General features: G+C 37.0%; 1 protein-coding gene across 5 annotated transcripts in view; it reads right to left on the bottom strand.

The window, feature by feature from the left end:
* Thoc2 (THO complex subunit 2) overlaps positions 1–26,562 on the bottom strand; it is a 121,797-nt gene that overhangs the window by 64,576 nt on the left and 30,659 nt on the right. For all 5 annotated transcript variants that reach the window (XM_070039782.1, XM_070039779.1, XM_070039781.1 and 2 more), the window contains exons 5-11: positions 24,341–24,411; positions 23,177–23,298; positions 22,634–22,767; positions 13,360–13,526; positions 4,754–4,846; positions 3,191–3,346; positions 1,118–1,290 (exon numbers count right to left, since the gene is read on the bottom strand). In XM_070039782.1, coding sequence (XP_069895883.1) covers positions 1,118–1,290; positions 3,191–3,346; positions 4,754–4,846; positions 13,360–13,526; positions 22,634–22,767; positions 23,177–23,298; positions 24,341–24,411 — 916 coding nt within the window. The remainder of the gene's footprint in view (positions 1–1,117; positions 1,291–3,190; positions 3,347–4,753; positions 4,847–13,359; positions 13,527–22,633; positions 22,768–23,176; positions 23,299–24,340; positions 24,412–26,562) is intronic.

The raw sequence follows: 26,562 nt of genomic DNA, 5'->3' as shown, positions 1-26,562 counted from the left end.
CAGAGTTCTCACCTGCTGAGCAGGTGACAGGCTATGAAATCACGGGCATCATTCTCTGAAAAGAAGCCTTCGCAGTCTACAGCCCAAGTGGCACTGAATGCAGCTGCCAGTCGCTATGCACAAGTCACAAGGCAGGCTATGATCTGTGAAACTGAAGACAGAACTGCTGCCAATACTACTCCTAAGTATACTGCAAGTAGGCTGAGAGCCAGAGGACTACTTGACACAGTAGGGACAGATAATGAGACAGGCTATACTGGTAATTACTTTAACAACAGCATGTATGTCAGGTTAGAAGGTATGCATAGTAGCAATGTCCTCAACCAGTCACTCAACCTAGGACAGAGGAATGAATATTCCATTAGGCAAAATTCTCTACCTTCCGAAAAAAGAGGCAAATTAAAAAAAAAAAAAAAAAGAAGAATAGAATTTTAACTCTCAATGTAGAAAATACAACCAACAAGTCAAACCTGTAGTTGCTTTTTTTTCAATTTTAATTTTATTTTCCCAAAATTTTATTGACATTAACATCACTATCAGGGTGTTTCTTTTTGACATGCGGTATACAAATACAAAGTACCTTGGTCAGATTTACCTGCTGTCATACTCCTTCAATCTATGTTTATTATAATAGTAACCTTATACCCCATAGGTTAATGATAATAACTGTATACTTTAGGGTTAGGGTTAGGGAGGTTTACTAATTGGTGTCTCACTAATTAATAACAAATGGGATACTACATAATAAATAAGAGATTGAATTAAAGTGAGTATATCTTGAAGTATCAAGTTCCCAGAACTACAGTTTTGTTTTACTTTTTTTTTATTATCTTTAAGTAGTTGTCCAAAGGGATTTTAATTCAACTTGTCAGTTTGAGTGGAATGCATCTTCATTAAACCTATAGTTTCATACTATACTGCAACACACTTTTAAACAACTAGACATTAGAACTCACTAATTAATATACATAAAACTAATATACCTTATAAAGTTATCTTGAGAAAAAATGTGTAAAATGTGCTTTGTTTGAGAAAACAAGGTAAATACAGATTTTTTTTTTTTAGTCATCCTAAACCATTCCTACCTCAATCATTAGTGCCATACACAGTAACATACCTTCTATAGAGAGGCTCAACAGTTATGTGAATGAGCTTGCAAATAGCCAGAGCTATTTGTTTATGTGAAGCTGCATAGTACGGAGGCAACTGATCCATAATATTCTGTGCATGCTGCCAGTCACCAATCATTAACAAGGCTTCTAGTAAACCAAGTTTTTGGTTGTCAGGTGGCTAAAAATAAACAAAGTAAAAACAAAAATAATTAGGATATAAACATCAAGAACAATAAATACTTTTTCTCTTAAAAGACTGAGCTGAACTATTGTTCAGCTATATACAACAAGAATATTTCTCATTCCTGGGAAACTAGAAAGCCTTTATCATTTTAGCTCCTGAAGAAAAACAATGGATCTGTGTTTTCATTTAGCATACAAAGGCAGTAGAGTTTATGAATAAAATTACTTAGTGTATTAAAGTTACTTAATAGTTACTTAATGCTTAATGTTATACTGTATCAAAGGGAACTAAAATCAATTCACCTCCGTAAATCCATTAATGTTTACAAATCCCTTTGGAATTTGAGGAAGATTAATACACAGAACAAAAATACAATCAAGGGACTGGGAAGATGGCTCAGTGGTAGAGGCTTGCCTTGCATGCCTGAAGCCCTGGGTTCGATTCCTCAGCACCACATAAGCAAAAAGAAAAAAGCCGGAAGTGGCACTGTGGATGAAGTGGTAGAGGGCTAGCCTTGAGCTGAAGAGCTGAGGAACAGCGCCCAGTCCCAGACCGGACCCCTCCCCCCCAAAAAATACAATCGATAAATACTACAATTTTTTCTTATAAACATTGTGAAACATACACAAAAATATTGTTTCTTTCAAGAAGGTGGCACTCAAAAGAAAAAAAACAGGTCACTTTTGTAAAATGAGTATTTCCAAAACCAGGTTTTAAAACAATCAAAAAAAATTAAATACACTTTTATTGTAAAAATAGTGTACAGAGGGGTTACAGTTACATGAGTAAGGTAATGAGTACATTTCCTATTGAGCATTGTTACCTCCTCCTTTGTTTTTCCCCTACCATCCCTTCTCTCTCCACCTCCCCAAATCTTCCCTCCCTCCCCACCACAAGTTGTAAAGTTTTCAAGATAGTGTCTTGTACATCTCATTGTTACAATGGGTCAACATGTATCCTTATTTAAGCATTTTGTTTTTTCCCTTCGCCTCCCCAAATTATAGAAGTGTGTATACAAGATGCAGGGCACAGACATCAAATACAGTGAAAGCAGGGATTATACCATGGGGAAAGAACATACAAAAGAAACAAAAAAAAAATCACACAGTACATAATAAGTACATTAAAAATAATAGCAAGAAAGAAAATGCCACTTATGCCCATCTTGGGGTTCATTTCATACATATATACATATATACATAGCTTTTTACCTTTTCTGATTGACCTAGACATATACTAGTTATTGCAAATAAAGAGAAACCATGGGACCTATGTTTCTTTGGGCCTGGCTTACATCACTTAATATAATTTTTTCCAAGTCTTTCCATTTCCTAACAAATGGGGTGATGTCATTCTTTCTGATGGAGGCATAGAATCCGCTGTGTATGTGTGTGTGTGTGTGTGTGTGTGTGTATGTGTGTGTGTGATTTTCTTGATCCATTCTTTCTGATGGAGGCATAGAATCCAGTGTGTGTGTGTGTGTGTGTGTGTGTGTGTCTCTCTGTCTCTGTGTGTGTGTGTGTGTGTCTGTCTCTCTCTGTCTCTCTCTGTCTCTCTGTCTCTCTGTCTGTCTGTCTCTCTCTCTCTCTCTCTCTCTCTCTCTCTCTCTCGTTTTCTTGATCCATTCATTGTGTGTGTGTGTGTGTGTGTGTGTGTGTGTGTGTGTGTGTCTCGTTTTCTTGATCCATTCATCTACTGAGGGGCATCTGGGTTGGTTCCATATCTTAGCTATGGTAAATAATGCTGCAATAAACATAGTTGTGCTGGTAGCTTTAGTATCTACCCTTGTTTGTGATCATTAAAACAATCAAAATTTTACAACTATGTTTCTGTAAGGTGACTACTAGAAGTTAAATTTCACAATTATAATGTTAATTTTATAGGAATGATGTACCTTCTCTACTTTGTCGTCATCTTTCTCCTTTTCTTTTTCTCTCTCATCCATTTTTTCAGAAGACAATACAACCATGTTAAGTTTTCTAACAATTTGCTTAGCTTCCACAATTTCTCGTTTATGTTCATCCATAATGCAACTATCAGCTGGAAGAAGCTAAAAGAGATTAATTAAACTTTTATTAGCAGCTAATAAACTTTCTTATTCAAAAATCAAAAGCTATTTTCAACTGATATAAGTCTAGTCCATTTGTGACTATGATTTTTCTTCTAAATAAATGTCACCGGGGGGGAGGCTGGGAAGGGATGTGAAGGGTAAACAAAGGAGACTGCAATGCTTGATAAGAAATGTACTCATTATCTTGCCCATGTAATTGTAACCCCTCTGTACAGTATGTTCACAAAAAATAAAAATTTAAAATAAGTAAATAAATAAATAAATGAATAAATAAATAAATGTCACAACTGTTGGTAGTATTTAAGACTTTGGAAATATTTTTAAATCAGGTAGCAAAATGTTGTATGCTCTTTATGTTAAAGATCCTGAAATAATATAACAATAATGTATACCACTGAATTCATAAATTTACCCAAGAAAATATTTACATGTTCTACTGAAAACACTGGAAATGTCACTCAGAGGTAGACTACATGCCTAGTTAGTTGCAAGGCCCTGTGCTCAATCACACACACACACACACACACACACACACACACACACACACACACACACACACACACACACACACACACACACACACACACGCGCGCGCGCGCGACAGGGACAGCACTCAGGCCCTGACTTTAAGCCCCACACAAAAAGACAGTGCCCAGGACCCCCCCCCACACACACACACGACAGAACTCAGGCCCTGACCACACACACACACACACACACACACACACACACACACACACACACACACACACACACACACACACACACACACACACACACACACACACACACACACACACACACACACACACACACACACACACACACACACGACAGCACTCAGGCCCTGACTTTAAGCCCCACACAAAAAGACAGTGCCCAGGAACACACACACACACACACACACAGCCCCACACTAAAAGACAGTGCCCAGGAACACACACACACACACACAGCCCCACACAAAAAGACAGTGCCCAGGAACACACATACACACACAGCCCCACACAAAAAGACAGTGCCCAGGAACACACACACACAGCCCCACACAAAAAGACAGTGCCCAGGAACACACACACACACACGTGCGCGCGCGCGCACACACGCCTAAAACAACAATGTTAAATTTGGATTGTCTCCATTAAGACATGCCGTGCTGCTGATTAAAGCAACTCGAACTTTTTAATTCACCGTTAAATCTACAACTGGCCAAGGAATTAACTCACTTTACAAAGTAAACAGGAATTAATAGTGCAATTATGTCTTCATAAACTAAGAACTGATCACCTGGAATCAATCATGGAATACTATATTGTTACCTACTCCTCTTCCCTCCCCTGGTATGGACAACCAAATATTCTTTGCAGCCCAGTTGAATTGACTTACATGTACGTAAAGATCATCTAAATCAATAAGATTAAATTGTAGAAGTACAGCTGCAACTCTGTATAAAGATGATGGAGTCTCACCACTTGGTTCCTTAAAAAACAAAATAATAATTTCTACTTAGAGTAACAACAATTTAAATCATATCCTTGCCTCCAATAATAAAGAACAATTATATCTAATAACTCAAGCATATAGTTAAATGTTCTTATCAAAATTAAATCTATTAAACATCTGAATTCAGGATAAAAATGGTTATGTCAGCATTCCTTTCAACATTGAAAAATCTGATGATCACAAAGAAATCAATTCTGGAAAGATACCTTTAAAAAACTTATTTTTTATTGTTATAAAAGAAATGTATAGAGGGTTAGTGTTAGAGACAACTTTTAAAAGCACATTAATATTGGAGTTAATTTCAATATTCATGTTTTTCTATATTTGTATATGTGTAATTTCTTCACTCGTTTTTTCAAGTAGTTCTCAGGGAACATGCAAATAGAAGTGAAAGGATAAATGTGGAAGTACAAAAACTATGACTTTGCTTTGTACTTTTTCCTTATACCTTTATTTCTTGGATTTCATGCTACATATATCTACATGTACACTAACTTCCCCTTTTAAATAAGTGTCTATACACATTCAGATGGCTAAATAGACATTTTTTTGCCAGTCCTGGGGCTTGCACTCAGGGCCTAGGCACTGTCCCTGAGATTCTTTTGCTCAAGGCTAGCATTCTACCACTTGAGCCACAGCACCACTTCTGGCTTTTTCTGTGTACGTGGTACTGAGGAATCGAACCCAGGACTTCAGGTATGCTAGCCAAGCACTCTACTACTAAGCCACATTCCCAGCTCCAGACATTTTCTTTCTTCTGTATTTTAAAAAAATTTTGCCCTGAACTCAGGCCTGGGCACTGTCCTTGAGCCTTTTGCTCAAGGATAGTGCTGCACCACTTGGACCATAGCTCTACTTCCAACTTTGTGGTAGTTTATCTGAAATAAGTGCCTCATAGACTTTCTTGCCTAGACTGGCTTTGAACAGTGATCGTCATATCTCAGCCTGAGAAGCTAAAATTACAGGCATGAGCTACCAGCTTCTGGTTAAATCAATATTTTAAACTACAGAATATTGAGGCAAATTCTAGTCTAGCCACGAGGGCCTTACAGAAAAACAAGGATCTTTGAATGCTATCAACATTAAAGCTAAGTTTTAAACTGTTTGGAGTCCATGAGAAAAAAAATCAGAAATATCTAAGTGGTCAAATGCAAACAAAACTCAAACACTGTTATTTTGCTCAACACTAAAAATAAAACCTGTCTTAAAAGCTCTTTCCACAACTGGGATGGGGATTATCAACAAAAATAGGAAGCTCTACAAACTAGACTATTTTGAAGGGGGCATTTATTCACTTTTTTTGTCAGTCATGGCACTTGAAATCAGGACCTGGGCACTGTTCGAGCTTTTCTACTCAAATCTAGTGCTCTACCACTTTGTGCCACAGATCCAATTCTGGCTTTCTGTTGTTAACTGGAGATAAAAGTCTCACAGACCTTCTTGACCAGGCTGGCTTTGAACTGCAATTGTCAGATCTCAGCCTCCTGAGTAACTAGAATTACAGGCGTGAGCCACCGCTGCCTGGCTTGCCTTTCATTTCTGACTTGCAATGAACTTCAGACTCACTATCAACCTCCTTTGGACCCTACACTCTCTCTGCTCTCTCTTCCCACCCCCTCTTCTTTCTTCCCCCCACCCCTCTCTCTGAAATAGGGTTTTCCTATCTATGTTTTATAGGCTAGTATTCACCTCCTAAATACAACTACCTCTCAAGAAGCTGGTACATAGCACCATGCCCAACATATACCTTTCTTAAATTTTGGAGATCTTCATACACATACAGGCCTTTCAGTTCCTCGAACTCCTTTCTTTCAAAAATCTTCTCCTTGACACTATCCTAGTCATTCGCTCTATATCCGAAACCTTACTATTACCAAAAGCAACCACAAGTGTACAACTGTAATATTCTAGTCGTCTCTTCCACTATAGTCAACACTTTCTTAAATGTCTCATCCCCTCTTTTCTCAGATGATAATTTCAATTTGAAATTCTGTGAAAAAAAATAGTGATTGCTGAGCTTCTCCAAGCTCCCACAATCATACTTAACAACCATACTTAACTGGACCTACATATGCTACCTTCATAGCTATTACAGTTGAAGTCTCTGCTCCTAGAGTCAGTCCATCTATTATAGCACTGAATCCCATGCTATTTTCTAATTCTTTCCTTTCTCTCCTACTATAACCAGTTTCACTCTTTCTACTCAATCATTCCCAGCAGCGTACAAATCTGTTCTCTCTCCCAGTATTACAAAAAGGACTTACTTCCTGGAGTTCACTTCACCTACCATTTACCAACCCATTTGTCTGCAACAGAGTTGTTGATTCTCCCTGACTTCAATTCCACTATTTCTATTCTGTTAAATATAATAAATTTTACTAAAACAATCAGTTTTGGTCTTCTTTTAACATAACTGCATTCATCAAGTTTCAGACTTAAATGATAGGTCAAGCAGAGCACAAGCAGTTCTTGTATATACTAGGTACCAAGGGAACTGAGATCTAAGGATCTCAGTTTGAAGCTAGCACAGACAGAAAAACTCGGAGGGTATATATCTCATTAACTTATATAATGCTGGACTGGAGGCATGGCTCAAGCAGTACAAGTCCAGCTATGAGCAAAAAAGCTGAATGTGAATGCAAATCTCTGAGATAAATCCCTAACACTGGCACAAAAATAAATAATATCAAAACATCTGATGAAGTTGATCTTTTCTTCCTCCATTTAGCTTCCAAAATGCCACATTCTGCTTGATTCTTACTTTACATGTTGTTCCTTCACCACCTTTTTGTCCCCTATTTTCTGAGACAAGGTTTCACTGGCCTCAAACTCATGATTCTCCTGGCCCAGCAGTGCTAGGACTAATGGCACAGCTACCACATCCAGTTCTTTTCTTTCTTCCTGGTTCTGCTTCTTCTGCACTACCCTGTTAATACTGATGTATCTCAGAGAACCATCACTGGTTCTCTTAATCTCCCTATTACAAATCTATGGTAGTTTCTTCTGCATCACAACTTTCAGTAGTATTTATATGCTTTTGATAAGATACATTTCTATTTGTAGTCTAGATGTTTGTTCTAAAACACCAGATTCATACATCCAGCTATTTACTCAGATCTAGTTACCAGACTCATATATCAGTTATTTATACTTGGATACCTAACAGATATATCAAACATAACATAATCACAACTGAATTATAGATTGCTGCCTCTAACATTAGAATCTACTGCACCTGAAAGTCTTCCCATCTCAGTTGATAATAACACCATCATTTTAGTTATCAATCCAAAAACCTTCAAAATATTCCTTAACTCAACTTTCTCATATTCTCTATTTGACCCACAAGCAAATACTGGGAATACCTTCAAAATGTATTCATACAGGCTGGGAAGGTGGCTCAGTGGTAGACTGCTTGCCTTGCATGCATGAGGCCCTGGGTTCCATTCCTCAGCACCACATAAGCAAAAAGAAAAAAGCCCGAAGTGGCACTGTGGCTCAAGTGGTAGAGTGCTAGCCTTGAGCTGAAGAGCTGAGAGACAGCGCCCAGGCCCAGAGTTCAGGCCCCACGACCAGACCCCCCCCCCAAAAAAAAGTATTCGTAATATCATCAGCATACACTGCTACCATAATCAGATAGATCCTTTGAAAACTTAAGTAAACACAAATATATACAGGTGCTCAACAAACTTGCATTCTCGTTCATTCTCATTCTTATTCTCCTGCCTTCCTCATCTGTCCCACTCCTCCCTCTCACTACTCAAGTTGGGATTAAAGGTTGCTTCTACAAAACCATTTCATTCTAATACCTGGTCATTAAATGAAGAAAATTAAAGCACTTATCCTGACTTTCTAGTAAGCACTGCATTTCAGGGAAACCAAATGACTTTAGCTGACAATGGACAATTCTTCTTTGTTAAATAAATATAGCTAGTAGATATAGAGGGCATGATAAAATTGATTATGTCAACAATTTAAAACCCTTAAGGGTTAATCTATAGATTCTAAATTATTCAACGCAAGGTGGATGATAAAGCAGACATTCATATTGTGTCAAAGTATCAACATACAGATACCTTGCTACTGATGAGATTGAACATAACATAATGAAGAATCAGACTATCATTAACTTACTGAACCATTTAAATATAAACATTAAATATTATACAATATGAAATACACATAATTTGTAAAATACTTAATTAAACCAACTATGAAAAAGTAATTAGATAATCCAAAAGATACTATCCTCTAGAAAATGGTTTCATCAACAAATCAAGATCAATAATTGACAAAGGAGGAGGCAACAATGCTTGATAAGAAATGTACTCATTACCTTGCTCATGTAACTGTAACCCCTCTGGTACAGTATTTTCACAATAAAAAACTTATTAGAAAATAAAATTAAAATTAAAAAAAATCAATAATTGGATGCAGGGCTATTGTGAATTTAAAAAGACTGAAATATCCTATGCTATCTGTCATTTTGGATCATCGTGTGTGCGTGCATGCATGCATGTGTGTGTGTGAGAGAAGGGAGAGAAAGAGGGGGAAAGAGAGGGAAGCGGGGGAGTGTTTCCTGGAATGTTCCTGAAATTGTGGGCTCAATGCTAATACTCTACTACTTGAGCCACAGATCCACTTTGGCCTTTTGGTGGCTAATTGGGGACAAGACTCTCAGACTTTTTTGTCCAGGCTGGATTCAAACCAAGATCCTCAGATCTCAACCTTCTGAGTAGCTAGGATTACAAGGTATGAGGCACCTGTGCCCAACTAGAGTCATCATTTGAACAGAGCAGCTGTGAACTAATACTGTAAAATATTATAAAATCTAAACATGGTCTAGTTTTCTTATATGAGAGTAACTTAGTTTAGTATGAATTGACAGCATGGTTATATAAAATAATGTCCTTACTTTAAAGCGAAGTAGGAAGGAAACCTTTTTCTCTGCCAATGACCTGTTGGATATTCACAGTATGATTTGAAATTCATAGAAAGGGGCTGGGAAGGTGGCTCAGTGGTAGAGTGCTTGCCTTGCATACATGAGGCCCTGGGTTCAATTCCTCAGCACCACATAAACAGAAAAAAAAAAAAAGCCTGAAGTGGCGCTGTGGCTCGAGTGGTAGAGCGCTAGCCTTGAGCTGAAGAGCTGAGGGACTGTGCCCAGGCCCAGAGTTCAGGTCCCATGACCAACCAAAAGAAAAAAAGAAAAAATGAAATTCATAGAAAATTATCAATAGAAACAGCTTTGGTCATCCAAGAAGAAGCACACATGTCTGTCCCATCATATACCAAATGTTTTGCAGGCATGGCCCACCAGCCAGAAATTTCCCTAATTTTTTTTCATTGTTTTTTTTTCCCCTAAGATCAGACAAGATCCAGCTTGTTTGCTGTGATATATCTGGGCTGGCTTTAAACCTTGATCCTCAGATCTCAACCTTCTGAGTTACAGGCCTGAGCCACCAGCACCTAGCACCCTCTTCTAAACAGTATCAACTTCAATATTAAGGAGAAACTGTCACAATAAATGTAATATAAATTAATATTATAAAAAATGACTATGTATTAGTAAACTTAATTCTAGGTTATGAAGTTATAGTCAAATATATCACTTAGTCTTTTCTATATGTCTGCAAATGCTTATAATAAAATAAAAACCTATGAGAGAAACATAAGGACAAGCTAAGATAACATCCATCTCCTACCAGAAACACTCCATGGGTTTCATATAACATCAAAGTTAAAAACCCTGCACTAACTCTTGTGATCCAACCGCCATCATCTCTGATGTAGCCACATTGGTCTTTGTACTATTCTCCAATATATCCAAAGCATGATCACAATTTACGACCATAGTACTAGCTATTCGTTTTGTCTAAGGCTGTTCAATAGACATCTGCACAGTTTACATTCCCACATTCTTCAGATCTTTGCTTAAATCATAGCTTTTTAATTATTTTATTTAAAACTGCAATCTGTAAGTCCAGGACTCATTCTCCTTATCGTGCTGCACATTTTCCCATGTTGGTGATCACTTTCTATGGTAATATTTCACTTATTTAGAATGTAAACAGGAAGCTGGGTATTAGTGGCTCATACCTATAATTCTAGCTATACAGGATGCTGAATTCTTTAGATTGTGGTTCAGAGCTCGCCCAGGCAGACAAATCCTAGAAATTTCATCTCCAATTAATCTTAAGTGTGTTCAAGTGGTAGAGTAGAGGGTCAGTTATGAACCAAGGCAAGAAGGCATTGGTTTATATTATGTATGTCACTCCACCACCTAGAACAGTTACACATAAGAGGTATTCAAGCAATATAACTTAAATAAATTAATTTGGAGTTTAATAGAGCCTAAATATTATACAGAATTACTCCTATTACTTCATTTTAAATCCAGAAATCAAGGGTTTATGACATAGGTGAGAATGATCATCTTATCCTTCTTTCTTGTGACAAGGTAACTTCAACCAAGCTTGTCTTTTAGTATACTAACACTTTCTAGTACTTCTCTTCCTGTTGTCTGTCATGCTGTACTAATGTTCTCCATAAATTGTCTATTGTAGTGATCTCTTTCAGAGGAATAGAGATGGACCTGCCTTAGGCTCAAAATTTGTCATGTTTAAAACATTCCCAACAGCTGATCACAGGCTGATACTAAAACAAAATCATTCTTAAATCAAGAAGAGTCAATTCTGCCTAAAGGAATAGCATTAAGTGAAGAAAAAAGGCAGCCTGTTGAGCCAAACAATTACAAATTGATGAAAATGAGGAGTACAATGAGGGGGACAAATATTTTCAGGCAGTAATGGAAAATGAGGATGGAATTAGGCAAGGGACCAATAAAAAAGTTGACCATACATGCATAGGAGCATAGACATAAAGTTATATCCCTTAGGTTACATCCCATATACAGTTCTTAATATTCGTAACTTTCCTTCCAAGACCACAAACAATCTAAAAATCTCTGACAATGCTTCTTCCACTCAAAGAGGCCCTTAACACTACAGATTCTCACAATTTAAAGACCCCCTCTGACAATAGAAACAAGGAAGTATTATAAGAACTACTCCTTCCAGTGACAGGTTATTTCTAAATCAAGCTGTTTGTGCATTTGTTTGTGTAATGGGCTTTTGTTGTTTTGAAATTTTTTTGTTTGGTACTGACATCTGCATTCAGAACCTCATTCCTTGTAGGCAGTGCTCTTATCACTTGAGCCACATCCCCAGACCTTTTTATGCTTTATTTTTTGGATAAAGTCTCACTTTTTTGCCTGGGGCCGGCCTCGGACTGCTATTCTCCCACCTATGCTTCTCTCATAGCTGAATTACAGGCATGTGCCACCATGCCCAGCTTATTTGTTGAGTGGAGTGTCGATAACTTCTTGCCCAGGAACTTCAATCCTCCTGATTTCCGCCTCCCGTGGTGTGCCACCACGCCTTGGACATAAATCAAGTATTTTGGGATATTTCTTATATAAGAAAATTCCCATAATCTACAAAAAAGGATTATTCAAATATTGTCAAACTGTCCATGTATACTTTAATTCAGCTCACAAGATTATTACATTATGAAGAATATTTTTACATAAAGATTTTTATTTTTTAAGATGTTAAATTTAAAAAATAGCATTCCATTAACTTGATGTTATACAGTAAGTCATCATATTCACTGTGATATGCTCTGAAATCTACCAGCCCTAACCTAAATTCTAATTCATCATGGGACAAATTAAATTTTGTCTATCCTTGGAATTCAAGTTTATTTTATGTTCTTAAGCTCAAGGCAATCGTGGTACCTCTTAAAATCTAAAGGAACATTTGAATCTCTGTTTCTGTCTATATTAACGACTTGTAGGCTTCATTCTCACAGTTCATTATTCCTATATTCCTATATAGAAAACTCTCAACAACGCCAGGATTAGTGTGGCTCAAGCCTGTAATCTCAGCTACTTGGGAGGCAGAGATCAAGATGCTTGCAACTGGAGGATAGCCCAGGAAAAAGCTTAACAAGATGTCATCTTAATCAGCTAGTCAGAAATAACAGCACCCATCAATGATACCACCTACAAAGGAACCTCTAGGGAAGAGGACTGAAGTGTGAAGTCACCCTGAGCAAAAGTGTAAGACCCTATATGAAAAATAACTAAAGCCAAAGAAGGTGTGAGGGGAGGTATGGTTTAAGTGGTAGAACTCCTGCCTAGAAAGCAGAAGGACTTGAGTTCAAATGCCAGTACCACCAAAAAATGTTCAAGGGACAGGCTAAAAAAACAATGATTTTCCCTGCTCCTGTATCTTCTGAGGCAAATTTAATTATGCTTTCACATTATTCAAGCTATCCATATAGTACTTATCACAACATATTGTTAGCTCTCCATTAACCTATCTTCTCTGCTAGAATGTCTGACCTGAAACCACTCACTTGTAAACAAAACTCAAACTAAATTATACACATAAAATTATGAAGTGAACCTATACATATATTTTTACCTGATAAAACTTGAATTTGAACCCAAGAATATGACACAGTGTTTGCGGTTCACACATACTCATGTAAGATTCTAATAAAGATATAAAGAAGTCATCGTGTTCTGGCCTGCATTCAAATACTTCTAAAATGACATCCAGTACTCTGTTGGGATCCAGATTGAAGCATCCTGTAACAGATGAAATATACACATGTTCAAAAGTTGTTATGTCATTTCTAGTAAGGCCATTAACTTTTAGCAATAACCAAAATAACAGGGATTTAACTTAGTAAATTTTTTTTAAGTTGGCTTCCTCTTCTTCAGACAACACATTCTACAGATGAAAATGTAACTTGACTAAGATCACAAAATAGGTTTATGGCAAGCAAAAGGTTGAAATCCAACACCTATAACATGACTTAAGTAATTTTCTTCTATATTGTAGCACTGCCTCATCAGTTCTTGATCACTCAGGCAAATGAAAGAGATCAACACTATTAATTCTTAGCAAACCATGAAAATCAAACAATGCATTTGATAAGTTAGACAAATAAAGGGATTTACATATTTGTTTTAGGCAGAAGGGTTTGGAATGTTAATCAACAAAAGTTTAGGTTCATGAAACTGGACCACCGTCATTCTTAGAATCAATAGTTTAATTTATCTTACATATAAAACACAGTTGCAAAATATAGGCATTATAGGTAGAGAAGGTAAAGGAAGGGAAAGAAACACTGTGCACTGTTATCCATGTTAATCTCCTATGGTGAACTAAAAAGGGCCAATCAGACATGGACCTGGTAAAACTTCAAGCTGTCATTCTATTCTTTTTCTTATTTTGTCAATCATAGGGCTTGAACTCTGGGCCTGAGCTCTTCAACTCAGGGCTAGCATTCTACCACTTGAGCTACAGCACCACTTCTGGTTTTCTGGTGGTTTATTGGAGATAAGAGTTTCAGGGCCTCTCCTGCCGCACTGGTTTTGAACTGAGATCCTCAGATCTCAGCCTCCTGAGTAGCTAGTATTACAGGCGTGAGCCACTGGGGCCCAGCTGTCATTCTACTCTTAATATATCAGTAACTCTATATGCATTTTGCTTCTGCTGTTACCATGATGACATTGTGTACAGACACAATGTATAGACACCATTTGTACGAAAAAAAAAAGAAAAATAATTTAATTCATAGAGGCAATTCTATACCCTATTTCTCTCAAAACATGTTCATGAGCCAGGTACCAATGGCTCCCACCTGTAATCACAGCTACTCAGTAGGTTGAGATATAAGAATCATGGTTCAAAGCCAGCCCATCAGGCAAGTCCATGAAGCTCTTATCTCCAATTAACCAGCAAAAAGCTAGAAGCAGAAATATAGTTCAAGTGGTAGAGCCTTATGCAAAAAAAATCTAAGGCACAGTGCCCAGGCTCTCAGTTCAAGCCCCAGTACCTGCACCAAAATATATACATATATTCTTATGACCCACAATGTGCATGACATATCTGTTTCCTTAAGTTTATATCTGTTCCAATGTGCTATGTATCAAATGGAATGGAATTTTAAGTAACCCATATACTATGCTCTGTAATTCCTAATTAAAGTAGTAATGTAGAAAAAGGTTTGTATTTTTATTTATAACACCTAAGTACAAACTAATCATTTCACTGAAACAGAATATAAACATCTTTTGTTTTTGTTTTGTTTTTTGCAAAATCCTGGGACTTGAACTCAGGGCCTAGGCGCAATCCCTGATTCTCTTTGTGACCAAAGCTAGACTCGACCACTTGAGTCACAGCACTATTTCTGGCTTTTTCTGTGATTAATTGAAGATAAAAAGTCTCACAAACTTTCCAACCCGGGGTTGGCTTTGAACCATGATCCTCTCAACAGCCGCTTGAGTAGATAGCATTACAGGTGTGAGCCATTGGCGCCTAGCAAACATCTATTTTTAATGCTAGAAAAAATACAATAGTATTTGACTGAGGAACATGTGTGAAATTTAAACACTTGTACCTTATGAATGGCTTAGGAGATGTTTCAAAGAAAATTTATAACTTGGTAACTTATTCCCACTCGAACACTTTTGTAAGACTTTCAAGAGCTGTATCTATCAACTTCACTCAATTTCAAGTTTTAGCAATTGGAAAATTAAATACTTCAAATACAAGTATTATTCCCATTTTTTACGTGATGCTAATGATACATTTTCTTCCATTTGTCAGACTAAGGAAAAAAGGACAAAAGCTGTGATATCTTACCAAAAAAGGGCTTCAAATTTTCATAAATTCTCTAAAAAAGATACATCATAAAGTTCTGGGAGAAAAACCTAAATATTTTGCCTTCTGCTATACTCCCAAACATAAAACTGACTCCAAACAACAACTAGAAGAATCCTTAAATGCTGCTGGAAATATAAACTACCTGGGGGCTGGGAATATGGCTTAGTGGTAGAGTGCTTGTTTAGCATGCATGAATCTCTGGGTTCCATTCCTCAGTAGCACATAAACAGAAAAGGCTGGAAGTGTTGCTATGTCAAGTGGTAGAGTGCTATCCTTGAATAAAAGAAGCTCAGGGACAATGTCCAAACCCTGAGTTCAGGCCCTAGGACTGGAAAAAAAAAAAACTATCTAGCTAAAAATGATAGCTTCTTTAAAAATGATAGCTTCATTAAAAGCAAAAAACATATATTTTAGTCATTACATACCTAGGCATTACCCAAAAGAGGAAGGGAAGGAAGCAGAAAGGTTAGGTATTCAGAAATAAAAAGTGAAGAACTGTCTGGGCGCTGGCGGTTCACATCTGTAATCCTAGCTACTCAGGAGGCTGAGATCTGAGGATCATGGTTCAAAGCCAGCCCGAGTAGTAAAGTCCATGAGACTCTTATCTCCAATAAACCACTAGAAAACCAGGAAGTGGTGTTGTGGCTCAAGCCGTAGAGCGCTCACCTTGAGCTGAAGAGCGCAGGGACAGCGCCTAAGCCCAGAGTTCAATCCCCATGACTAACCAAAAAAATACAAATAAGGCACTGGGAAGGTTGCTCAGTGGTAGAGTGCTTGCCTTGCATACATGAGGCCCTGGGTTCGATTCCTCAGCACCAAATAATCAGAAAAAGCCAGAAGTGGGGCTGAGGCTCAAGTGGTAGAGCGCTGGTCTACAGCTGAAGAGCTGGGGGACACAGGCCCAGAGTACAGACCCCATGACCAACAACAACCCAAAAAAAAAAAAATTTTTAGAACTACTCATACAGACAACAACCTATAAAAAAAATCACAAAATAATTATAGTAAAATAACAATGTCAAAATGAAATAAGCTAAATAAAAATACTATACACTGTATGATTACATTTACAGAAAATTCCAGGGAAAAAACCAAACTAGTCTACAGTGTCAGAAAACAGATCTGGCCTCAGGAGAAAAGAAATAGAGAGGAAGATAACACAAACAAGTAAGAGAAATCTTGGAGCTGACTGATAAGAAAGACCATCATCTTGTTTGAGAGGTGTGTTTGAATAGATAGATACATGCAGGGCTGGGAAGGTGGGTCAGTGGTAGAGTGTTTGCCTCGCATGCATGAGGCCCTGGGTTCGATTCCTCAGCACCACATACACAGAAAAAAACGGAAGTGGGTACTGTGGCTCAAGTGGTAGAGCGCTCGCCTTGAGCTGAAGAGCTTAGGGACAGCACCCAGGCCCAGAGATTAAGCTCCATGACTGACAAAAAAAAATACATTCAGGTACAGTTATAAAACATCAATTATGCCTTAGTAAAACTGAAAAATACTAATTCTGTAATAGACAATTCTGTAAAAGTCCAGTCCAGCAAAATTTTGCAATCTTTTCACTTCTACATTTAATATACGAATATATTGCTAAGTTGGGTACTGTTGGCTCATGTATTTAATCCAAGCTACTCAAGCAGCTGAGATCTCAGGATCACAGGTCAAAGACAGTCCAGGCAGAAAAGTCCCTAAGATTCTTATTTCCAATTAACCAGCAAAATGGCAAAATAGATCAATACTCTGAAGCAAAAAATTTAAACAAGAAATAAGCAAGAGGTCAAGGCTCAACCACAGTAACCAAAACACACACAAACACACACATACAAAAATAGAAATTTTTAGGGGCTGGGAAGTTGGCTCAGTGGTAGAGCACTTGCCGTGCATGCCTGAGGCCCTGGGTTCAATTCCTCAGCACCACATAAGAAAAAAGCCGGAAGTGGTGCTGTGGCTCAAGTGGTAGAGCGCTAGTCTTGAGCTGAAGACCTGAGGGACAGCACCCAAGCCCAGAGTTCAGGCCCCACGACCAGACCCCAAAAAAAAAAAAAAATAGAAATTTTTAAAAGAAATCACTAGGTGACATATATGGTATATACACATGCACATCTGAGGGAAGGTGGGAGCAGAGCAGAGGATCAGTAGAAAACAGGTAAAAAATACAGCAGAGAGGCCCATCAGTTGCACTGGACAACTCAAGGCAGTGGTGGGAGGGAGGGAATGAAAGAGAAATGGAACAGCTGATACTAAGCAAAAGGAAAGAAATGTACATACCACCTGATTTTTAAGAAATAGTTTCATTGTTAAAGGTCATAGAGCTCATAAGCTAAGTAGATTAAGATAATGATGACTATCACAGATTAAAAGGCATCTGTGTCTTTAGCTAAGCATAACTATGCTAAAGTATTGTAAAATTTATGTAGTCACTTAATCTCAATGAAATATTGAAGAGGGGGTAACAATGCTCGATAGGAAATGTAATTATTACCTTACTCATGCAACTGTAACCCCTCTCTACAGTATCTTTACAATAAATATATATAAGTATATATATAAAGAAATGTTTGAACCCCTCTGTACAGTTTTTTCACAATAAAAAAATAAAAAAAGAAATGTACTGATTATCTTGCCCATGTAATTGCCCTCTGTACAGTATTTTCACAATAAAAAATAAATAAAAAAATAAAAAAAAATGTTTGAAGAAAAAAAATCACTGAGTGAAAATGAACAATACTATTCTATTATAGAGGACAATAAAGTCACTGAATATTAATTCTGAAAAATAGGCTGGCATATTCATTAGATGATATATACAAAATCTGTAAATAAGAATAAAAAGGCAACAATGGATGCAATTTTTCAAGTATTTCATTCAGATTACTTTGAAGTTCACATTTTAAAAATGCAGAAATATAATCACTGACATTATGTTTAATAGTAGTAATTCAGCAATGCTATTCTGCATGTGATCTGTAATTTCTAATTAAGGTAGTGATCTAGAAAAGGTGTGCACTTTTATTTATAACAGATTATCACCTTTAGGTCATTCAAAAAAGAAAAACAGGCTTTTGATTCTTCTACTACAATTACCTTATATAACATAATTTGCCCAATAAATTATATCTATAAGAACGAAATCAAATTGAAAGTTTGCAAAATTATTTTTAAAACTAAGCTTTAAATAGACAGTAAATAAACACGGACCATAAAGTTTTAAGTCAGCTATGCTACTTCATACAGTGAGACTCTAGTTATAATCAGTAAGTCTGAATACTCAAAAAAATTCTAATGACAACTGTGACAGAGCATAAACACTCTTGTGTTCAAGCATCTTAAAAAAGCTTTTGTCCACCCAAAGCATGAATAAGACATGTGATCTTGAAAGTGATCACTAGCCAAGTCTAGCTTACTACCTCTAACACCAGTTATGTTACAAAATGAAACACATACACACAAAAAAGCACATACCCATGATACGCTTAAGCCTTTGGACAAATAGATAACCATACTAGAAGGGAATAAGTGGGAAAATAAATAACAAACCCCTAACAACCACTTGCTTCATTCTCATAATAGAGGGTTAAAAACTTATTTCTAACTAACATATTGTAAACAAATTTCAGTGAAGAAAAACTTCAGTTAAAGGTCTGTAATCCTAGGTAATCAGTAGATTGAGATCCAAAATCAGCCTGGGGAAAAAAGTCTTTGATATTCATCTCTAAAATAACCAGCAAAGCCGGATGCCAGTGGCTCATGCCTATAATCCTAGCTACTCAGGAGGCTGAGATCTGATGATCACAGTTCAAAGCCAGCCCAGGCAGGAAAGTCCATGAGACTCTTATCTCCAATAAACCACCAGAAAACCAGAAGTGGCACTGTGGCTCAAGTGATAAGAGCACTAGCCTTGAGCTGAAGAGCTCATGGACAGTGCCCAGGCCCAGAGTTCAAGCCCCACAACTGACAAAAAAAAAAAAAAAAAAGCAGCAAGAGGATGCTGTGTCTGAATTGTTCTGGACAATACAGACTAGTCCAAGATGAAGTTTCTTTTGAGAGAGAATTTAATGAATTGTAACATTCAAGGAATACTCATTGAATTAAAAGTCCTGATCTCAATTTTTCCATCAATTAAAAGTTCTTTTTCTCACACCACTGGGGAAAGAGAAAAGTCATCTAACAAGAAAGAAACAAACACTAAGCCTGAGAGAACTCTGTAAAAAATGGGCAAATTTATTATTCATTTTCACCTAGTATTTATTTAGCACCTCATACCAGACACTGAGGACAAGATAATAAACAATGCAAACAGAAGCAACTGTTCTCAAAGAGCTTACATTCATGTAGAAGGGGGCTTAAAATATACCATTACTCAGTATGCAAGAGAGATGATTCCAAGACACCCTTGAGGATACCAAAACCCACAGATGATCATTTTCACATAGACTACATACATCTTCTTGTATACTTTAAACTATCTCTAGATTACTTATAACACATAATATACTATACGTACCACATGAATTGCTGTTACTTTGATTAGGGACTATTGACAAGGGGCAAAAAAAGCCTGTGAATAAATTATTTTTCTTGGGGCTGGGAAGGTGGCTCAGTGGTAGAGTGCTTGCCTTGCATGCCTGAGGCCCTGGGTTCGATTCCTCAACACCACATAAGCAAAAAGAAAAAAAAGCCGGAAGTGGCGCTATGGCTCAAGTAGTAAAGCACTAGCCTTGAGCTGAAGAGCTGACGCATAGCACCCAGGCCCAAAGTTCAGGCCCCACGACCGGACCCAAAAAAAAAAATTATTTTTCTCCCTCCCCCACAAATACATTCCATGGACACACAGAAGGCCAACTGTACATTAAATACTATAAAGTGCTAAGAAAAATAACCAGGGAACAATAGAGAGTTCTGATAGAAGGAGCATGAGAAGGATACAGAAGGTAATGTTTAAATCCATCTGCTCTACCATGCTTCATAGCATGCCTAATAGGTTAGGAATGGTCTACACTCATGGAAATGCCATGAGCTTGCAGCGGAGATTTTCACATTGTTTGTCAGAGATACTAACTTACTTGTTCTATATAGGAAAAAAGCTAAAGAAAAGTCGTGTATGTTAGTTAAGTAAAAGCATACCTTCAAGGAAATTTCTCTAAAATATTCCCAAAATAACATAAATAAACTAATAAGAACAAAAAAGACAGAGATATAAACAAAAAAGGAAATAAACTAAAAGCAAATGAAGGGACTGTACATACTACTAAACCAAAAAGGAAATAAACTAAAAGCAGATGAATGAAAGACTGTACATACTAAAGGATTTTCATATTATCTTACTAAATACTGGAATACAAAACTATAGCAAACCAGTTTTGTCAGCCTTCTTGAGCTACTTTAAAAAATTACTGCAGGTAAAATGTACAGGCATATACTGAAAAGAAAGGAACCCCTACAGGAGGATTTTGTTTAATGCTTCAATACCATTAAGGTTATCAAGAGTTCTGCAGCCATACAGGCTTATTTCTCGGCTGCCAGAATTAGAGTTACTTCAAAGAAAAGGGTAAATGTAAATTGAGAAGTTAGCTTACCTTTTATGCTTGTAGTTACTAAAAGTCGAACCAAAGAACAAGGAAGACTAATAAATACTGTTTTTATTTGGGTGCCTATGTGAAGCATTAGAGGGAAGGAAATAAAGATTAGGCCACCAGCTCTTACTTTGCCACAAAGACAAAGGGAAGAAAGGGAGACGATAAGGACAAGGATCTCCTAAGAGGGAATCACTAAGGAAGAAAATAAAGAGTTCTCTCATAGGTCTCAAAACTTAAGACCACAGTACTGTAAAGTTTACCTTACATTAGAAAAATACTAACCAACAAAATCTGAGATTCCTTCCACCTTTGGAAAAACAAGATTACTCTATTTTTGTGTATGTCAGTGCTAGGGCTTGAATCCAAAGCCTGGGCACTGTCTTTTAGCTTTTTTGCTCAAGGTTGGCACTCTTACCACTTGAGCCAAAGCTCCACTTTTAGCTTCTTGGTGCATAATTAGAGATAAAGAGTCTCAAACTTTCCTGTCCAGACTGGCTTTGAACCATAATCCTAAATCTCAACCTCTTAAATAACTAGAATTACAGGCATGAACCACCAGCACCAGCTTTACTCTATTATTCTGTAACTAGTTCCTCCAAATGCTCAATGAAATTTCCTTTAAAAAAAAAAAAATGCATGCCAGGCACCGGTGGCTCATGCCTGTAATCCTAGCTACTCAGGAGGCTGAGATCTGAGGATTGTGGTTCAAGACCAGCCCCGGCAGTAAAATCCATGAGACTCTTATCTCCAATAAGCCACTAGAAAACCGGAAGTGGTGCTGTAGCTCAAGTGGTAGAACACTCGCCTTGAGCTGAAGAGCTGAGGGACAGCGCCCAGGCCCAGAGTTCAAGCCCCACAACCGACCAAAAAAAAAAAAAAAGAATGCTACAGAAATGCAACTTCTAAACATTTTCCTGTTATACTTTTTGCAGCATTGTGTTACATTTACTTTAAGAGGCAATTGTAAAGATAAAGTAATAAAAATTAAAATAATATAATCTATGTATCAAAATCCCTTGTAAAGGAATTTTTAAATCCAAGTTCAGGGATAGAGACATAGATGAGCAGTAGAGTACCTGAATAACAAGCAGCAAGTCCTGAGTTTAAACTTCAGTAATGCCACGCCCCACCCCCCACCTCAAAAATGTGCAAAAGAACATCACTAGGTTTCAAAAGTTCAATTCATTCATTAGTTTTCACTTTTATTTTTCTATCCACTATAAAATGATGAAAAATGCTTAAAAAGACAGAAATATTACAGAACAGGACGTGATATAAACACACAAATGTCACTGATAACATACTAAAATACAAGGTAGACACATGCTTATTTCATAACTGAAAACTATATGTGTCCAATGTACTCAATTTGTGTTTATGGATATTCTGTAAGTTAAAAAGTTTACTTAGTAACACATCTTAAACAGATATATGTTATATCTTACCAATTAAAGACTTGATATTTTCTAAGATTAAATCACTAGTAACATTTCCAGATAAATCTTGTCCCAATTCAGCAATCAGCTTAGCATAACCTTCATTCTCTTCTCTTAATAAATTGAATTTTTGCTGTTTATAGCTGAAATCAGATAAATACCATTAAGGGAATAAGATTAATTTCAGTGAACAAGCTTGTAAGATCAGTGTACTTTTCTCATTGAAAAGTTTTAAACAATCCTAAAAGTTTACCTCCTTGCATTATCTTTTCAAACCCAATGTAATTAAAGAAGGAAAACCAGTATGAGAAAAAAATGCCAAGGAATAACACACTATTTCTATCATTGATTATGAACCCTTATATATAAACATACTTGAAAATTATTTTACTGTTAAAACTCAACTGCCATTTCAATAAAAGCAGAAAAACACACAAAACCTTTGCTAACTGCAAACAAAAAAAATCTTCAAAATGTCTTTAGAAATGGCTACTCTTCAAAATGAGAAAACATTTGGCTACTTGATTTACAACATAAGCCACCTATACTTACAAGAGCTTTGTCTTGATTTTAACTGATTTTTGATTGAATTGCTGTGATTGTTTGATAAGCCCCAATGATTCCAATGTATCTGGATCCAAACGTTCCTTTAGAACTGTGTCTGAAACTAAATACTAATAAAAAAGATTTAAGTCATTTCTCCTTTAGCATTGAAAGTATACATTCAAAAGAATTTTTCCAAAAATCGTATCTCATGTTTATATATATATATATATATATATATATATATATATATATATATACATGTTTACATATATGTTTATGATTCTTAAAAACATAGAATTTCAATTTAACAAAATACTAAACTATATAATATACAGCTCTTTCAGGAACTTCACTTAATATTACATGTATGGTGATTACCACTTACAAATGACAAGAACTACAGGTGAAATTCTCATTAAATTTAGTATGTCTCAATAGAATTTTCACTTATATTCATTTCTATGTTCACTTTTCAGCCTTCTATAGTTTTGTGTATAAGTCAAACTCTAATATAGTAAAGACAAGAGCATTCTTCCAAGACTGAGTATTGGTATTTTCTCTTTGTTCTAAATTTATTAACATGAAATGGTTTCTGAATCAATGACTATGACAAATTCAGTAGCTTATTTTTTTAATTTAATTTTATTTTCAAGGTAATGTACAGAGGTGTTACAGTTATATACATAAGGTAATGAGTACATATTTTGTCCAACATTGTTAGTCCCTCCCTCGTTTTTCTAATTTATTATTTTTAAACTAACTCCTTTCCTCCTACTTAATAAAATGGCTTGTGGAAAAAAATAAGGTGAAAAGCTATCCACAGCTATGTTTACTTCCTTTAGTTATTTATTAGGAACTTAATAATAGCACTAAAAGGTGTGTGTGTGTGTGTGTGTGTGTGTGTGTGTGTGTGTGTGTGTGTGTGTGTGTGTGTGTGTGTGTGTGTGTGTGTGTGTGTGTGTGTGTGTGTGTGTGTGCGTGTAGAGAGAGAGAGCGCACTTAAGTAATTTGGTAACTTGTTTATTTCATAGAAATATGACTAATTTTACAAAACATTGTTTCAAAATCCAAATCTCATCTTATAATAACATCAAGTGAATGTCAATATCCTCCATTAGCATGTAATTATAACTTCAAATTTTAGAAAGGGAAAATGTTTTTAAAACTTACCAAACATGCTAATACCAATTGTGTAAAATAGTCTCTCTTGCTTTTTTCTTCTAAGCAATTTGTCTCAATATCTACAATGAAAAAAAAGAGAAAATTATGATTTATCTAGACTCTAATAGAAAAAGCCAGGAGCCAGTGGCTCAGGCCTGTAATCCTAGCTACTCAGGAGGCTGAGATATGAGGATCATGGTTCAGCCAGCATGGGCAGGAAAGTCCCTGAGACTCTTATCTCCAATAAACCACTCAGAAAACTGGAAGTGGCACTGTGGTGCAAGTGATAAGAGTGCTAGGCTTGAGCTGAAGAGCTCAGGGACAGCACCCAAACGCAGAGTTCAAGCCCCATGACCAACAAAAACTAATTTTAAGGGCTGGAAATGTGGCTTAGTGGTAGAATGCTTTCCTTGCATACATGAAGCCCTGGGTTCAATTCCTCAGTACCATATAAACAGAAAAGGCTGGAAGTGGTGCTGTGGCTCAAGTGGTAGAGCACTATCCTTGAGCTGAAGAGCTCAGGGACAGTGCCCAGGCACAGAGTTCAAGCCCCACAGCTGTTAAAATAAAAACTAATTTTAAGAGCAGGGCTCATGCCTGTAATCCTATCTACTCTAGAGGCTGAGATATAAAGATCTTGGTTCAATGCTAGACCCAGCAGAAAAGTCCCTGAGACTCTTACTTCCAACAAACTACTCAGAAAAACCAAGGCATAGCACTGTGGCTCAAGTGGTAGAGCGCTAGCCTTGAGCTGAAGAGCTCAGGGATAGCGCTCAGACCCAGAGTTTGGGCCCCACAACCAACAACAACAAAAAGCAAGCTGGTAGCACAGGAGCAAGCTATAAAAAGGCATACATTTAGTGAAGAAAAATGGCCTCTAAATGGTTCCAAAATAATGGACATCCTACGACCACTTTGCTTCAATTTACTTTCTACTGACAACAATAAAATGAAAAGAGGAGATTTATCATCAAACAAAACATTTATCTTCAAACATTTTCCTCACAATAGAATTTTACTCAACCATCAAAAAGAATATTATCTCATTCACAGGGAAATGGATAGACCTAGAACAAATAACATTTAAGTGAGGTAAGCCAAGCTCAGAGTGACACAGTGCATGTTTTCTCTCATATGTGGAAACTAACTTTAAAATACAACTGGACATGATATCTCATACTGGGCTTTATGCAGTTACACACAAATAATCAGACTAAAGGGGGATAGGATACACTTTGGCACTTAGGCAAGGAACCCAAAGATGTAACTCTTCTAAATATCTGTAACTCCTCTGGACATCTGAAGTATTAGTTACCAAAATAAATTCCAGGAAACATATTTTTCTTGGTGGTGGTGGTATTTTTATTGATGTTGTCTTTTAGGAGGGTTAAGGGGGACACAGGAATGTGGGAAGTAAGAGTAAACAAATGCAGACACTGTATCCAATATACACTATGCAAAATGAACTATCCAACCTGTGAGCAAGGACAAGGAAGGGGAAAATGTGGGAAAGCAAAGGAAGGGATGATATTGTCCCAGAAGAACAGTACTTAATACCTGACTTATGGTATTGTATCCTTTTTGTGCAACTCTTTAACAAAAGCATTTTTAACTGTATTTTTTTTGTCTTTTCTTCTTTGGTAATGGGGCTCGAATCCAGGATGTTGCTAGACAAGCGCTTTGCCATGGAGCTACATCCCAACCCAACAAAAGCAATGTTTAAAAAGACAAAAGGGGCTGAGAAGGTGGCTCAGTGGTAGAGCACTTGCCTTGCATGCATGAGGCCCTGGGATCAATGCCTTAGCACCACAGAAGCAAAAAAAAAAGCTGGAAGTGGCGCTGTGACTCAAGTGGTAGAGCGCTAGCCTTGAGCTGAAGAGCTGAGGGACAGCACCCAGGCTCAGAGTTCAAGCCCCACAACCGGATTTCCCCCCCCCCAAAAGAAAAATAAATAAATAAAATAAAAAGACAAAAAACATTTCCTAGTCCTTCCCCACCTTTCCTTCTTGGACAACTGTCATTTCCCATATCTGACCCCAGTAGCTAAGTCCAAAGTTAGCACAAGTATGTAAAGGAAATTTTAGGAGGAAGACATGTAGCTGAGTGCCTAGCATGTTTTTTGTTTGTTTTGGTTTTTTTGTCAATCATAGGGCCTGAACTCTGGGCCTAGGCACTGTCCCTCAGCTCTTTAGCTCAAGGCTAGTGCTATGCCATTAGCACCACTTCTGGGT

Source organism: Dipodomys merriami, unplaced genomic scaffold (genome assembly GCF_024711535.1).
Source record: "Dipodomys merriami isolate MVZ:Mamm:240054 unplaced genomic scaffold, mDipMer1.0.p SCAF_3, whole genome shotgun sequence".
NCBI lineage: Eukaryota > Metazoa > Chordata > Mammalia > Rodentia > Heteromyidae > Dipodomys > Dipodomys merriami.
This window is presented reverse-complemented; position numbering and strand designations above follow the sequence as displayed.